Source organism: Scyliorhinus torazame, chromosome 5, assembly GCF_047496885.1.
Source record: "Scyliorhinus torazame isolate Kashiwa2021f chromosome 5, sScyTor2.1, whole genome shotgun sequence".
Classification (NCBI taxonomy): Eukaryota; Metazoa; Chordata; class Chondrichthyes; order Carcharhiniformes; family Scyliorhinidae; genus Scyliorhinus; species Scyliorhinus torazame.
This window is the reverse complement of record NC_092711.1, coordinates 84,418,624-84,436,154: the sequence shown is the minus strand read 5'-3', so window position 1 is coordinate 84,436,154 and position 17,531 is coordinate 84,418,624. Positions and strand designations below refer to the sequence as shown.

Sequence of the window (17,531 nt, the reverse complement as noted above, 5' to 3'; positions counted from 1 at the left end):
CGAATGGGGCGGCCGCATAGGTGTTTTTCTGTCTGATCGGCCCCTGTAAACGGCTGTCATCAGTTTTGGTGTTGAGGGCGCCTGCGCGGCCGCCATCTTTCTCAGGTGCAGCAGGGCGCATGCGCGGCCGCCATCTTTATCAGGTGCAGCAGGGCGCATGCGCGATCGTTCTCGACCCGGAAGCCCGAAGAGAGACACTTTTGTGAATTTCCTCTCCTGGACTGAGAGTTAAATTCCTTTGGAAGCTCCTTTAGAAAGAGGAGGATTTGCTAACGGGAATTTCAAACCAAACATAACATCATCATCTGACAGAGTTACTCCATTCACCAGGACCTGAATATCATTGGGAGGTAAAATGGTTTTTCTGTTCTGTCTGAGGACAAAGATTTCAGATATCAAGAATGACTGGGAAAATGTAAATGACCATTTCAGGTTAAATTTGAGACTAATTACACCGATCACATTGGAGAAGTTAAATAATTTGCTGTTGTACTCTTATGTATGCAGGTACATTTTAAAATTACCACATTAGCATACTTGGCAGCTAAACTGGGCAAACTGCTGACCTTGTTAGTAGTGAGAGTTACTATCCTGGATTTTATTCAAGTTTGTTGTTCCTGTTGCATTTCATTCAGCTCACCGTGGCTACAAAGTAGGTATTCGGTCTCATCCCAATTTCCAGATTATGGTCTGTAGCTTTTTAAGAGACATCTGAATTGATGTAAATCTAAATACTTTTTAAATGTTATGAGGGTTTCTGCCATCATTTCCGGCAGCATGTCACAGATCCTCACCATCCTCTAAACCTCCTAGTCCTTCCCTAAATCTCTGCCCCCTTTTATATGTATCCCTCAACCAAAGGGAATAGGACCTTCCGATCCAAGCTATATAGATCCCTCAGAAATTTAAAAAATGTAAATTTAGATATTTTTCCCAATCAAGGGGCAATTTAATTTGGCCAAGCCACCTACCCTGCACATATTTGGGTTGTGGGGTTGAAACGCACACAATGGGAGAATGTGCAAACTCCTTACAGACTGTGACCCGGGGCCAGGATCGAACCCGGGTCCCCAGCACGTAGGCACACAACCAGTGTGCCACCATGATCCCCCAGAATTTTATACATTGAGAATAATCTTTATTGTTGTCACAAGTAGGCTGACATTAACACTGCAATGAAGTTACTGTGAAAATCCCCCAGTAGTAACACTCTGGCACCTATTTGGGCACAGAGAGAGTATTAGAACAAAGAAATGTACAGCACAGGAACAGGCCCTTTGGCCCTCCAAGCCCGTGCCGACCATGCCGCCCGACTAAACTACAATCTTCTACACTACCTGGGTCTTTATCCCTCTATTCCCATCCTATTCATGTATTTGTCAAGATGACCCTTAAATGTCACTATCGTCCCTGCTTCCACCACCTCCTCCGGTAGCGAGTTCCAGGCACCCACTACCCTCTGCGTAAAAAACTTGCCTCGTGTATCTACTCTAAACCTTGCCCCTCTCACCTTAAACCTATGCCCCCTAGTAATTGACCCCTCTACCCCAGGGAAAAGCCTCTGACTATCCACTCTGTCTATGCCCCTCATAATTTTGTAGACCTCTATCAGTCGCCCCTCAACCTCTTTCGGTCCAGTGAGAACAAAGCAAGTTTATTCAACCGCTCCTCATAGCTAATGCCCTCCATACCAGGCAACATTCTGGTAAATCTCTTCTGCACCCTCTCTAAAGCCTCTACATCCTTCTGGTAGTGTAGGCGACCAGAATTGAACACTATACTCCAAGTGTGGCCTAACTAAGGTTCTATACAGCTGCAACATGACTTGCCAATTCTTATACTCAATGCCCCGGGCAATGAAGGCAAGCATGCCATATGCCTTCTTGACTACCTTCTCCACCTGTGTTGCCCCTTTCAGTGACCTGTGGACCTGTACTCCTAGATCTCTTTGACTTTCAATACTCTTGAGGGTTCTACCATTCACTGTATATTCCCTGCCTGCATTAGACTTTCCAAAATGCATTACCTCACATTTTTCCGGATTAAACTCCATCTGCCATCTCTCCGCCCATGTCTCCAAACAATCTAAATCCTGCTGTATCCTCTGACAGTCCTCATCGCTATCCGCAATTCCACCAACCTTTGTGTCGTCTGCAAACTTTCTAATCAGACCAGTTACATTTTCCTCCAAATCATTTATATATACTTATATATATATATATATTCAGAATGTCCAATTCACCTAACAAGCACGTCTTTCGGGACTTGTGGGAGGAAACCCATACAGACACTGGAGAACGTGCACGCTCCGCACAGACAGTGTCCCAAGTGGGAATTAATCCCGGTACCTTGGCGCTGTGAAGCAACAGTGCTAACCACTGTGCTACCGTGCCGCCCATAAAACAGTTCAGCTCAATGTTCTCAGATTAAAGAAGCTGAAGCGCCCAACGTGGGTCTTGAACCCACGGCCCTGGGATTACGACTCCCAGGCTCTACCGACCAGGCTGCTTTTGAAAATTTCATTTTGGTTTCCCTTCAGACATTTCAGTTCCAAAGAAAACAGGCCCAGTTTGTCCAAACTTTCCTCTGCGCAAGCATTGTTAATTTCTGGCTGATGTTCTTAAATCCCCTCTGTGTTCTCTCTGGTGCAATCTTCCTCTACACAGAAATCTCTCTCTGGCCTAACTAGTCCTGTCCTGTCATTTATCATGAAATCCTTTGCCTTGTTTTGCCTCCAGCTTTCTTCCTCACTATCAAGTGTTTAATCATTTTTGTGTCACAGGTAAACTTCTTATTCATGTTCCTACATTTACTTTCAAATCAGTGATGTCACCAGGAGTGAAGGGCCCAGTACTGATTCCTTTGAAACCGGCACTGGAAACAGCCCTTTGATTTTCTCTATTCTTTATGGGGTGTGAGTGTCACGGGCAAACCAGCTGGGTTGCCCATTCCTAATTGCCCTTAAACTGAGTGGCTTGCTGGGCAATTCAGAATAAACCACATTTCAGTGAGTTGGCCAGATCAGGTAATGCAGGAGCAGACTCGATGGGCCGAATGGTTTCCTTCTGCACTGTAGATTCTATGATTCATTGGACATCCTGTCCCATGTGTCCAAAGCTCTGCGGCTCTGTTCAGTCACATGATGACCCAGGGCAGAAACTCCCAACCCTGAGTAGACAACACCCTCAAATCGAGGGACTGCTGATGACAAGAGGGTCAGTGTGCAGCGGGGGGCATGAGCGGTCATCCTGGATCAGGGAGCAGGAGGGGAGAATATGGTGAATTTCTATCCTGGACTGATGGTGATTAATTTTGGAAACTCCTTTTACAGGGGATTAGTAGGGGAGGATTTACACACAGCAAATTCAAACCAGGAGAAATGTTTATCTTTCCTGAAGTTCATTTCTGGACTGACAGTAATGCCTTTGTAAACTTCTTTCACAGGGGATTAGAAAGGGATTCGCAGACAGAAAACTCACAACCAATCCTCACATCAAATTTTAGCACCACTGTTCGAGTTGCCAGGACCTGGAGATTATCGACCTTTGTGTGCAAGCATTGAGTTCAGGTCATTACCACTCACTGTGTAAAATCTTCCCTGTAGATCTTGCTCACAATCATAAATCTGTGTCCCATAATCCTTTTACAATCTGCTAATGAACAGCTTTTCTTTATCTTTTGCTGGGTTCGCTGTTGTCGTTTCCGGTGCCTGGGTCACTGCCGGGTGGTCCGTCCGGTTTCATTCCCTTTTCCTGTTTTTGTAGCAGTTGAATGGGCTTGGACCAGTCCATTTTAGGATCCAGTACGCAATTGAGATTTGCTCCAAGAATCAATTGATGTGTATCCAGGTCTGGGATGGGTCCCAACAATTATTTTGCAAATGACACATTGTCCCAGTTAGGGGCAACGACCCACTGACCACCATGTATCTCCCATTACTGTCCGCAATGATCTTAGTGACCGAAAGAGGACCTGTTTATCGAATAGAATTGCAGCACCTCACGGGCAGCATGGTGGTGCAGCGGTTAGCACTGCTGCATCACGGAGCCGAGGTCCCAGGTTCGATCCTAGCTCTGGGTCACTGCCTGTGGAGTTTGCACATTCTCCCCGTGTTTGTGTGGATTTCACCCCCACAACCCAAAGATGTGCAGGGTAGTTGAATTGGCCACGCTAAATTGCCCCTTAATTTGAAAAAATGAATTGGGTACTCTAAATTTATGAAACAAAATAATTGCAGCACCTTGAGCCTTTCGTCAAAGCCCGAGTGAAACACTTGGCTCACCTCTCCACAGTCTGGTCTGATCTCCAACCCGCAAGTGAGTCTCCTGAAAGAACACCACAGCAGCATTTAGATTCTTTCGGTGAGTGAACACCCTCCACCTCTTCACAGGTCCACCCAATCCCCTTACGTTCCAGGTGACCAGCTGAATCAGGGTTCTCCCCATCCCCCCATCACGGAATCCGCCATGAGGGACTATCCAGTGAATCTTCAAAATGTACAGGCCAAGAGTCCACCCAAGATGGCTGCCACAGACGTATCCATACACTCAGAGTAAAACAAAAACAGTTCTTTAGTCATCTGTCAGCTCACCCGTCTCCCTCCTCACCCCCTATATATCTACATTGTGCTTCATAAAGAAAATCTCACTTCATCCTTAAACAGATTTTATCAGAAAATACCAAAAACTATATAGAGGATATCACAACACCCATCCCACCCCACAGGAAAGGTAGATCTTGTCCAATACAGATAACTGGACCCCAGTTCATGCTTTACAATGAAGGCATTCACCTCCTCCAGTGTCTCAAAATGGAAGTCTTTAGACTCCTATGTAGCCGCAGCTATGCCGGGTATACCCCCCGAATCAAACTCCTTTCTCACATAGAGCAGTCTGAACCTTATTAAAAGCCACTCGCTTCCTCACCAGCTCGGCTCCTACATCCTGTTAAATCCTCACTGAGGGACTCCCTTCCCACACTCAGAACAGGTGAGTGCTCTGTCGCCGGTGTGACTACGGTGATGAATCTCCAGCTCACATGGGGATCTGAATCCCTTCCCACAGTCCCCACATTTCCATGGTTTCAGCAAGCTGCTGGTGTCCTTGTCCCTTTCCACGTTTGACGATCAGTTTATGTCTTGTCCCCACAGAGAACATGTGTACGGTCTCTCCCAGCTGTGAATGGTGTGATATTTTTTCAGACTGAGTAACTGGTTAAAGCTCTTTCCACAGTCAGTTCACTGGATCACTCTCATGCGAGTCGTGTGTGTTTCGGGGTTTTTTCAGTCACACTGTTCTTGATACCTTTTCCTACAGACAGAACAGACAAACATTTCTTCTTCCACATTCACGGGCCAATGATATTCAGGTCCTGATGAATGGAGTGACTCTGTTAAATCTTGATTATCATAGATTATCATAGAATTTACAGTGCAGAAGGAGGCCATTCCGCCCGTCGAGTCTGCACCGGCTGTTGGAAAGAGCACCCTACCCAAGGTCAACACCTCCACCCTATCCTCATAACCCAGTAACCCAACCCAACACTAAGGGCAATTTTGGACACTAAGGGCAATTTAGCATGGCCAATCCACCTAACCTGCACATCTTTGGACTGTGGGAGGAAACCGGAGCACCCGGAGGAAACCCACGCAGACACGGGGAGGATGTGCAGACTCTGCACAGACAGTGACCCAAGCCGGAATCGAACCTGGGACCCTGGAGCTGTGAAGCAATTGTGCTATCCACAATGCTACCGTGCTGCCCTTTGTGAAGTTTGATTTGAGTTTCCATCTGTAACTTCTCCCTTTGTAATATCCTGTAAAAGGAGTTTACAAAAGCTTTCATTAGGGGCAGGCACGGTGGCTCAGTGGTTAACCGAGAACCCGGGTTTGATCCCGGTTCTGGGTCACTGTCCGTATGGAGTTTGCACATTCTCCCCATGTCTGCGTGGGTCTGTCCCCCACAATCCAAAAATATCTGCCAGGTAGGTGAATTGGCCACGCTAAAGTTACTCTTTAATTGGGGAAAAAAATAATTGGGTCCTCTAAATGTAATTTTTTTCAAATCTTAAAAAAAAATGAAGTCATCACTGTCAGTCCAGGATAGAAATTCTGAACAGACAATTCTAGTTCCTCTGGAACATTTTTTCCTCTCTTGTTCCCCCAAAGCTGGAAATCCCAGTCCCACACACTCTCCCTCCTCCCTGGACTGAAATCCAAACCCATCTCACCATCTGCACCATTTCTTTCCTCCACTCCCAGTTTTCTCCCTCCCTCTCCTCTGCCTGGGTTCAGTTCTCCAGCTCCTGTCTGCAGACTGACAATAAAATCAATGGGTCTTATTGGGAGCTTGGGGTCTCCAGCGGGTGTTTGTGAATCCTCCCTGCCCACCTGCCAGGGTTTCCTTCCTTCCCAGAGATCAGAGTCCTCATTGATGATTTGAGCCCAAACTGGAGCCACACTAAATCGCCCCTTAATTGGGAGAAAAAATATTTACGTGAAGGTTCACGGCTCCACAAAGTGTTTCCAACTCCTCCCACCCATCTCCTCAACACAGGCATTGTCAAAGTCGGGGGCACGACCCGCGGGTGGGTTGTGGGCAGGTATCGGGAGGGTCATGGAGCCGTCCGTCGTGGCGCTCCCGAACGCGCAAATCCATGCGCAACAGCCGCAGCAGCTGACTTTTAATAATGTCGGCTGCAAGCGGCCTTCAAAATGGCCACAAACATATAAAAACCACGTGGCCGCACTGCGCATGCGTGGTCGCTCACCGGTGCGCATGCTCAGCGTCTTGCACGTGAGTTTTGCGCATGCGCACCGATGAGCGGGGCACGCAGGCGCAGTGCGGCCGCATTTTTTAAAGTCTAGTCGCAGCCTTTTTGAAGGCCGTTCGCAGCCGGCATTGTTAAAAGCCGGCTGCAAAAAGTTTGGGGAGAATGATGTGATTGGTTGCTTTCTGAACTTTGATGCTGATGAAGTGGAAGTCTCTTACTCAAGAATGGTGAGTGATCCAACGATGGTTTCACCGCAGCTGTAACTTCAACAAAGAATGTCAGCGTTTTTAATCTTGATTTTTAAACATTCCAAAACAAAGTGCCTGCAGGTCGTATTTGGAAGTTTTATCAATTAATTGATTGATTTTTAAGTATCTTTTATTTTTTAACTTTTTTAATTGTAATGTTTAAGTGAAATAAGAACATAAGAACTAGAAGCAGGAGTAGGCCATCTGGCCCCTCGAGCCTGCTCCACCATTCAATGAGATCATGGCTGATCTTTTGTGGACTCGGCTCCACTTTCCGGCCCGAACACCATAACCCTTAATCCCTTTAGTCTTCAAAAAACAATGTGGTGAAACTCCAATTTCTAGAGGATGAAAACATTTTCAGTTTCTGCATTTTTCTCCTGTTAAACTTTATCAAATAAACCCCTCCCCCCCCCCCAAAAAAAAACAAAGAGCCAGCTGTTGCCAGCGAACTTGCACAATCAGAGACGCAGAAGATTGAAAACAAAATTTGATGTATTCTAGAACGGAGGCAGAGAGCAGGTCTTGCCCCCTGAACATTGACATCACGGGCTTTGGACACGATTGCGAATCCTTCATTTTGTCAGCAGCAAACAAGGTAAGAGAAAATGGTGGGTCGCGAAGGTCGGCCGGCGAAGATTGGCCGGTTGACAAAAATGGGTCCCCGGAAAAAAAGTTTGAAAAACATTGCCTTAACCGGTTGACGCATTTATTTGACTGACTAAAAGCATAGCACTGCTGCCTCACAGGGCCTTACCGGCTTCGATCCCGGCCCTGGGTCACTGTCCGTGTGGAGTTTGCATATTCTCCCTGTGTCTGCATGGGTCTCAGCTCCACAACCCAAAGATGTGCAGAGTAGGTGGATTGGCCACGCTAAATTGCACCTTAATTGCAAAAAAAATAAATAATTGGTTACTCTAAATCTATTTCAAAAAAGATTGTCTCTTTCCTAATGTTCACAATTAAAGGGGTGGGTTCCCCAGGAGATGGCTGACTTTTCAGGGCAATTAAATTAATAATGGACAGAGATATCGCGAGTGTTGTTGCATGGTCCAGATTAGATATATTATTTAGTTTGTAATAAAGTAAATGTATTATTATTTCTTGTCTTGTAATGTAAGACTGTAGCTACGTTATAGATTTCCAGTCATCTCTTCCCTCAGAGGGTTGTTAGTCTTTGGATTTCTCTTCCACAGGGACCAGTTGTATCTGGGAGTCATTGAATATATTGAAGCACAAGTTTGACAGATATTTTATTGACAATGTAGTTAAGGGTTATGGGGAACAGGCGAAAATAGAGAGAAAGCTGAGATGAGGAGGGATTTCTTCACTCGTGGATGTGGTGAAGCTTTGGAATTCTCTACCCCAGAGGAATGTGGAGCCTCAGTCATCAGGTATGTTCAAGACAAATATTAACAGGTTTCTAGATATTGAAGATATCGAGGGATATGGGGACCGTGTGGGGAAAATGGTGCTGAGGTAGATCGGCCAAGGATCTCATTGAATGGTTGAGCAGACTCAGTGGGCCGAATGGTCTACTCTTGCTCCTGTTATAATCTCTGTGTCTTGGACAGGAAGCAATGAGCTGATCTATCAATCAACATGAATCAGCACCTTCAGGAGAATTGGGAGGCTGAATATTAGACACAGCAGAGTGAGAATGGAGGGAGATTGTGTGGGATGGAGATTCATAGCTTTTTGAGAACAATAGAGTAAATAATGTCCATTGAAATAGAATTGTCCGATCTGAATTTCTATCCTGTACTAACAATGATGACTTTTGTAAATTGTTTTTGAAGGATATTGGAAGAGGAAGAATTATAGACTGAAATCTCAAACATCACGTCTCGATGTGACAAACTCACTCGATTCCTTCTGATTTGAATATCATCGGGCTCTGGATATCATCGGCAAGAAGGAGAAATGTTTGTCCGATCTGTCGGCTTCAAAAGATTTTAAACGTGCATGTGATTGGAAAAGCACCGAGACCCAAACAACACACACCCGAGTGAGAGTGTTCCAGTGAACTAACTGAGGAAACATTAGTGTGACTGGAAAAGCACCGAGACCCACACAAAACACACCCGAGTGAGAGATTTCCAGTGAAATTACTGAAAAGAGCATCAACGATTACACAGCCTGAAAAAACATCACACCATTCAGTGAGGAGAGACTGCACGTGTTCTGTGTATAGACAAGGCTTCCAGTGACTGTCCAATCTGGATAGACACGAGGAGACCCAAAACATGGAGAAACCGTGGAAATGTGGGGACTGTGGGAAGGGATACAGATCCCCATATGAGCTGAAGATTCATCAACGCAGTCACACTGGGGAGAGGCCATTCACCTGCCCTCAGTGTGGGAAAGGATTCATTGATTCATCTGCCCTGCAGAAACATCAGCGAATTCACACTGGGGAGAGGCCATTCATCTGCTCTCAGTGTGGGAAGGGATTCCTTTCTTCATCCGCCCTGCGGAAACACCAGCGAATTCACACTGGGGAGAAGCCATTCACCTGCTCTCCGTGTGGGAAGGGATTCCATGATTTATCCAACCTGCGGAAGCATCAGCGAGTTCACACTGGTGAGCGTCCTTTCACCTGCTCTCACTGTGGGCAGGGATTCACTCAGTCATCCAGTCTGCAGACACACCAGCGAGTTCACACAGGGGAGAAGCCATTCACCTGCTCTCAGTGTGGGCACAGATTTAGAGCTTCATCCGCTCTGCTGAAACATCAGCGAATTCACACTGGGGAGAGGCCATTCATCTGCTCTCAGTGCGGAAAGGGATTCATTGATTCACCCGCCTTGCAGAAACATCAGCGAATTCACACTGGGGAAAGGCCATTCACCTGCTCTCAGTGTGGGAAGGGATTCATTGATTCATCCGTCCTGCGGAAACATCAGCGACTTCACACTGGGGAGAGGCCGTTCACCTGCTCTCAGTGTGGGAAGGGATTCAGTGATTCATCCGTCCTGCGGAAACATCAGCGAATTCACACTAGGGAGAAGCCATTCACCTCCTCTTAGTGTGGGAAGGGATTACAAAGAAACATAGAAAATAGGAGCTGGAAGAGGCCATTTGGCCCTTCCCGCCTACTCTGCCATTCATTATGATCATGGCTTATCATTCAACTCAATAGCTTAATCCCGCTTTCCCCTCCATATCCTTTGATTCCCTTCGCCCAAAGTGCTATATCTAACTGCTTCTTGAAAACATGCAATGTATTGGCCTCAACTATTTCCTGTGGTAACAAATTCCACTGACTCACCACTCTCTGGTTGAAGAAATCTCTGTCCTAAATGGTCTAGCCCGTATCCTCAGACTGCGACCTCTGGTTCTGTACACTCCCACCATTGGGAAAATCTTTCCTGCATCTACCCTGTCAAGTCCTGTTAGAATATTATAGGTTTCTCTGAGATCCCCCATTCTTCTGAACTCCAGCGAATACAATCCTAACTGATTCAATTTCTCATACGTCAGTCCCACCATCCCAGGAATCAGTCTGGTAAACCTGCTCTGCACTCCCTCTAGAGCAAGAACATCCTTCCTTAGATAATGAGACCAAAACTGCACACAATATTCCTGGTTCGGCCTTGCCAAGGCCCTGTATAGAACAAATAACAATACAGCACAGGAACAGGTCCATCGGCCCTCCAAGCCCGTACCAGCCACGTGTCCTATCTAGACCAACCACCTGTATCCTTCTATACCCTGTCTGTCTATGTGCCTATCCAGATAAGTCTTAAAGGTCGCTAACATATCTGCCTCAACCACCTCACTTGGCAGAGCATTCCACTCCACCAGCACCCACTGTGTAAAAAAACTTCCCCCGCACATCTCCACTGAACTTTTCCACCCTCACCTTGAACTTGTGCCCCCTTGTAATTGTCATTTCCGCCCTGGGAAAAAGCCTCCAACTGTTCACCCTATCTGTATCCTTAATAATTTTATAAACTTCTATCAGGTCGTCCCTCAGCCTCCGTCTCTCTCGGGAGAACAATCCCGTTTATTCAATCTCTCCTCATAGCTAATACCCTCCATACCAGGCAACATCCTGGTAAACCTTTTCTGTACTCTCTCTCCAAAGCCTCCACGTCCTTCTGGTAGCGCAGTGACCAGAATTGGGACACAGTATTCCAAATGTGGCCTAACCAACATTCTATGTAATTGTTACATAATGTTTGAGCTTTTATACTCGATACCCCGTCCTATGAAGGCAAGCATGCCATATGCTTCACCACCATTTCCACCTGTGCTGCCACTTTTAAGTACCTGTGGACCTGCACGCCCAGATCTCTCTGCGTCTCTCTGCTCCTGATGGTCGGCATCTCCACATCATGAGTATTAAATGCTCTCAGTTCTGTCTATTATGAATCTTTGTTGCACCTTATCCAGTGCCTCTATTTCCTTTTTCTAAATGGAGATCACCAATGTTGTCAGTGCTCCCAGTGTAGTCTAACCCTGGTTCTAAACAAGTTGAACATTTCCTCCGTGCTTTTCAATTCTATCCCTCTGGACTGGAACCCTAGATAGGGCCCCACACTTTAACATGTGAAGTTCTTAGAGAGGGTGCAGAGGACATTTACAATAATAATAATCTTTATTATTGTCACAAGTGGGCTTACATTAACACTGCAATGAAGTTACTGTGAAAATCCCCTAGTCGCCGCACTCCGGCGCCTGTTCGGTTACACCGAGGGAGAATTCAGAATCTCCAATTCACCTAACAAGCACATCTTAGGGACTTGTAGTATGAAACTGGAGCACCCGGAGGAAACCCATGCAGACACAGGGAAAACGTGCAGTCTCCGCACAGACAGTGACCCAAACCAGGAATCGAATCTGCGGATCTGTGCTGTGAAGCAACAGTGCTAACCATTGTGCTAGAATGGCACCAGGGAGAAGGGACTCCAGTTAGTTGGAGTGGCTGGAGCAGCTGAATTTCTCTCCTGAGATCACAGCATCTGGAGGGTGGAGAATAGGGCCATTCAGCCCTCTGAGACTGTGTCGGCTCCCTGTGGAGGAAGCCAGGCTGTCCATTGCCCTGTTCTATCCCCGAATCCCTGTAGGTTTATTTCTCTCAGTACCTGTCCAATTTCCGATTGAAATTCTTCCGTCGTCTCTGCATCTCCTACACTCATAGGCAGTAGGTTCGAGGTTGTTACCGCTCATTTTACATGGGACATAAGGCTCTGAGAGCACAGAGGAGTCTATGTGGCCCATTTTCCCATCCCAGCTCTCTGTACAGCGACCCATTTAATCCCAGAGTTCAACTATTTTGTTTTCTTTTTTGGAATATATCAAATGACAGTCTAAAGAGGCTTGACCACCATTTACAAACTGTATTCCAAATCACAACAACTAGCTGTGTTTTACAACAAATAATTGTGCTTATGGTGTGTCTAGAGGTTCACAGAGTATTCAAAGTATTCAAACTGTGTCAACGCCATGGTTATTACACAAAATTAAGACTCAGTCTTCATCAATGATTCTGGTGAGGACATCGAGTGTAAAAAATCTTAGTTTGCAGACAATTAGAATAAATGAACATTTCTATAAAACCTCTCACTACCACTGGACCTCCTAAAGTGTTTTAAAGCCAATGGAGTACTTTTGAAACATATTCACTGTTGTAATGTAGGAAGCTGTAAGTACCATGTGTAATCACATTTAGTTATAAAATTGTCATTTTCACAGTGTATTCACAAGGTCAAGGAAGCCCTTTTATACCTCTAGCATGTGGCTTCCTGCAGCCATTTCACCTTCTGTACCTTTTCTATATTAACTATGTATTGATTTCATAGCAAAAGAACACAATTCTATTCATGATTATTCAGTAGTGAACATTGATCATCATTAGTGAATTGGTGTATTGGGTAATTATATTGCAAAGACTAGATCTTTGTTTTAAAAAATAAACAATCAACCAAAATGTTTCCAGAAACTGCAGAGCTATCAGAATTTGTTTGAAAAAATAAATTGCTCAATAATTTTGAGAAGTTACAAGATGATGTGAGAAGCGTGTATATAATATTACATGTACTCAGCAGTGTGACCTCCCACCAGTAGATGGCGTCAGGCATCAGTCGGGTGACATCCAGCTACCAGCAGAAGGTTGTAAAGCGTGCACGAGGCCAGTTGCACATAAGGGTAGTTCCAAGAGTGTTGAATCTAACTCTGTGATAACTTGGTCTGTATAGCATTCTGATCATTACCGTACCACGTGTACATTAATAAATCATCGTTCTGGCTAAGTCACCAGCAATTCTGTAGTGTCATTGAAAGAATAGATCAAAGAACACAACACTAAACATCATATTCTGCCAAGACTATGTGGGCTAGGCATTGGAGGAATGGTATTGTTACTGGGCGAGTAATCCAGAGACCCAGGTTAATGCTCTGGGGATCTGGGATCGAATCTGCCTGTGACAGATGGTGAAATTGAATAACAGTATCGAATTAAAAGTCTGATGATAACATTCTTGATTGTTGTAAAAACTCATCTGGTTCACTAATGTCCTTCAGGAAATCTGCTCTCCTTATGTGGCCTGGCCTACACGTGACCCCAGATCCACAGCAATGTTGTGGTTGATTTGTAAGTGCCCCCTGAAATAGCCTCACAAGACACGCAGTTCAAGGGCAATTGGAATGAGCAGTAAATGCTGGCCCAGCCAGTGACGCCCACCTCCCATGAATGAATAATTTTTAAGGCGGCTCATTGTTCAATCTGAAGACGAGTAAGAAACTGTCTCTTTGATTGGATTTGATTCATTGTCACGTGTACTGAGGTACAGTGAAAAGTATTGTTCTGCGTACAGTCCAGACAGATCGTTCCAGACATGAAAAAACAAAGTGCGGATCTTGGCAGTTTGCTTAGTTCACAAAAGAATTTAATGGCTTTGTAGACGCAGATTAATATTTTAATCACCATCCAAAACATACCGAATGGTAATGTATGCTCATATAGACAGACACAAACGATACTGTAACTGAATTCAAGGAAATAGCAGAGATTTAACTGAACCTTTTGAAAGATTCGGCCTGAATGACAGAGAAACAGGAAAACACTCAGGGAGATGAGGAAATCCAGGCTCAGTGTGGATTTGCTGTCACCCCTCCTTTCTTATACATGAACTGTATTTAGGCTGCAGAATGTTTCATACCAAAACACAGAGAGGTCAAATATAAGCAACACATAATTCTCAATTCACTTCCATTTAACTATATTTGACTTTGTTCAAAGGCTGAGTGTGGTCAAACTGAACAAAGATTCATGGGATTTCTGTTACCCAGTGAAACACTTTCTTTACTTGGTCAGTCATGTTTGCAATTCAATGGTGTATATTTCAGAGTTATTCAGGGTGAAGACTCGAGAGCTATTCAATTCAAAATGAAGTCATATATAACAAATAAATATACTGATGTTCAACATTGAAGAATGAAACAAATATTGAGTAAAATTGGTGGATATCTTCTGTAGGAAGCTAAGAATGATGCATTAATGATTGAACAGAGAGCATTATGCCGTTAGATATTTACTGAACAAATGCTGAAGTTCAATGTAAGTTCTATATCTTCTGGCCTTACAAGTTGAGACATCTGTTTTAAAGGAAAAGCTGTCTTCATGTAATAAGTGACCTGGCCTCCCAGCCGAATCATTGAAAACTGCAGCAAGACTGTGCAGTTAAACGTTGCACAGGGCCATTGAGTACTGTGCTGCCAGCTGTTTCTGTAGCATAGAGATTATCACATTCACCTAACGTGCGAAAGGTGCTCCGAAAGCCAGTGATTCTAAACAAACCTGTTGGACTTTAACCTGGTGATGTAAGACTTCTTACTGTGCCCATCCCAGTCCAACACCGACATCTCCACATCATAAATTAGAAGCATTTAATGCTTCTGCCAATTTCGAATCAGACTCGATGGATCGAATGGCCTCCTTCTGCACTGTCTGTTCTATGTCCTATATGTAGAAGAATTCAATGATGCAAAATCGTACTTTGAATGCGAGTCTTTGCAAGTAATTAAGTCTTCACAGGTCAAAACGGTGCGACTGGAGAGAGGGATAATCACAGGTTAAAGGGGTGTGAATTGTCTGAAGCCAGGACAGTTGGTAGGGTTTTGCAAGCGCATGTAATGTGACATGAATCCAGGCCGTACTCGTGTGCGGAATCTGGCTAGCGGTTTCTGCTTGGCGATTCTGCGTTGTCGCGAGTCCTGAAGGCCGCCTTGGAGAACGCTTACCCGAAGATCAGAGGCTGAATGCCCTTGACTGCTGAAGTGTTCCACGACTGGAAGGGAACATTCCTGCCTGGCGATTGTTGCGCGATGTCTGTTGTCGCAGCGTTTGCATGGCCTCGCCAATGTACCACGCCTTGGAACATCCTTTGCTGCAGTGTATGAGGTAGATAACGTTGGCCGAGTCGCGCAGGAATATACCGCATACTTGGTTGGGTGGTGTTCTCACCTGTAATGGTGGTACCCATGGTGATGATCTGACACGTCTTGCAGACGTTGCCATGGCAGGGTTGTTTGGTGTCATGATCGCTGTTCTCCTGAACGCTGGGTAGTTTGCTGCAATCAATGGTCTGTTTGATGTTGCGCGGTTGTTTGAAGGAAAGTAGTGGGGATGGCCTTGGCAAGATGTTCTTCTTCACCGATGACTTGTTGAAAGCTGCAAAGATGTCGTAGTTTCTCCGCTCCAGGGAATTCATCAGGCGAATAAGGCTCCGGGAGTTCTTCCACAGACACCAGGAAGCATACAGCGAACCCAATGAGACAACCAATGAATCAGAACAGCAGACCGAGAGATCTGTGGGACTGGAAAATCCAGCCAGCAGGAAGGTTTGGAAAACCCCACCCATTGAACCAATCTGATCAGCTGATTCTACAGCTCCTCTTCCACGAACCCACTCAGGAAAATTGCCTCAAAGACCTTTCTCGTCCAAATTCTGAACTCACATCTTTCTCCTCTTTTCCTGCTGTTTCCCATCATGCTCTATCGGTGCTCCTCTTGTCTGAGAGACTTACCCTTTGGTCCTTTGCACCGATTCTCACTAAACTGTTTAACATCCAACGTCCACAATCATAGAATTTACAGTGCAGAACAGGCCATTCGGCACATCGAGTCTGCACTGGCCCTTGGAAAGAGCACCCTTCTCAAGCCCACACCTCCACCCTATCCCCATAACCCTGTAACCCCACTTAACCCTTTTGGCCACTAAGAGCAATTTAGCATGGCCACTCCACCAAACCTGCACATCTTTGGACTGTGGGAGAAAACCGGAGCACCCGGAGTAAACCCACGCAGACACGAGGAGAACGTGCAGACTCCGCAGAGACAGTGACCCAAGCTGGGAATCGAACCTGGGACAGTGGAGCTGTGAAACCACTGTGCTAACCACTGTGCTTCCCCTGATTTATTGGATTCAAGTTCAAATACAAGCCACAATGAAGCATCTGCCGTGGTGGACTTTGAACCCGCATTCTCAGAGAATTGTGCTGGGTCTCGGGATTACTCATCCAGTGACAATACCAGTACACCATCACCTCTCCAGTCAAGCACTTTGCAGAGCTCGTCCGGGATATGAACTCGCATTTTGGAAACCCCCTAAGCGAAAATCATACCCCAGGGTTTCCATGGTGTCTCCATGGAGTCAGTGTCTTTGTCCGTTTCCTCTTTAGACAATCAAGTGAAGCTTGGTCCTCACACAGAACACGTGTATGGTTTCTCCCCTTAGTGAATAGTGTGGTGTTTTTTCAGGCTATAACTGGTTAAAGCTCTTTCCACAGTCAGTTCACTGGAACACACTCACTCTGGTGCGTTTGTGTCTCGTTGCTTTTCCAGTCACACTGCTGTTTGAAATATTTTCCCATAAACAGAACAAACATTTTTCATTCCAGTTTATAGTCTGAGGATATTCAGGTCCACACCAACCGAGTGACACTGTCGGATTTTAATGTGATATTTGGTTTGTGTTTCCTATCTGAAAATCCTCCCTCATGCCCTGGAAAAGGAGTTTACAAAGGTCACACTGTCAGTACAGGATAGAAATTCAGAACAGACAATTCCAGTTTCTGCGGAACATTTTTTTTCTCTCTTCTGTCCCCAAAGCTGTAAATCCCCGTCCCACACACTCTCCCTCCTCCCTGGGGCTGAAATCCAAATAAAGTATTTGATCATTATTTCTGTATCCTTTTACCAAAGTTATATAATTAGAGGTAAGAATATGCTTTATAAATCACTTCATCCATGACTTGTGACAGACATTAATCTGAATCACCCTGACTGAGCAGACAAAATAACAGAGGTGAACCTTGTGTCCAGAACTGACCACGTGAAGATTTGATGAGCAATTCTGAAGGTCGTTTCTCCAAATCTTCCAGGGTTTCCTTTGTTCTTCCTCTCCCTCTCGAACTAAGTTATACCGGATATCAGACTCAGGGCCAATTCTGGTTCTCTTCCTGCTGACTAAATAACTTCAATCAAATATGGAGAAGACTGAATCC

General features: G+C 45.2%; 1 protein-coding gene across 4 annotated transcripts; it reads left to right on the top strand.

Moving 5' to 3' along the window:
* The first annotated feature begins 11 nt into the window (after positions 1 to 11).
* LOC140418731 (uncharacterized) lies at positions 12 to 13,276 on the top strand. Of its 4 annotated transcripts, XM_072502332.1 has the most exons (4): positions 12 to 350; positions 7,524 to 7,617; positions 8,216 to 8,413; positions 8,819 to 13,276. In XM_072502332.1, the coding sequence occupies exon 4, from the start codon at positions 9,266 to 9,268 to the stop codon at positions 10,046 to 10,048; it is 783 nt and encodes a 260-aa protein (XP_072358433.1). In that variant the 5' UTR covers positions 12 to 350; positions 7,524 to 7,617; positions 8,216 to 8,413; positions 8,819 to 9,265; the 3' UTR covers positions 10,049 to 13,276. The 4 variants fall into 4 exon arrangements, 3 of the variants coding, with proteins under 3 accessions (XP_072358433.1, XP_072358432.1, XP_072358434.1); XM_072502331.1 differs by lacking the exon at positions 8,216 to 8,413; XR_011945305.1 differs by lacking the exons at positions 7,524 to 7,617; positions 8,216 to 8,413; positions 8,819 to 13,276 and adding an exon at positions 3,445 to 5,652.
* Positions 13,277 to 17,531: the final 4,255 nt, after the last annotated feature.

What these genes read in the sequence shown, in the direction of transcription:
- LOC140418731 (XM_072502333.1), top strand. Translation starts at nt 9,266, where the DNA reads ATGGAGAAACCGTGGAAATGTGGGGACTGTGGGAAGGGATACAGATCC.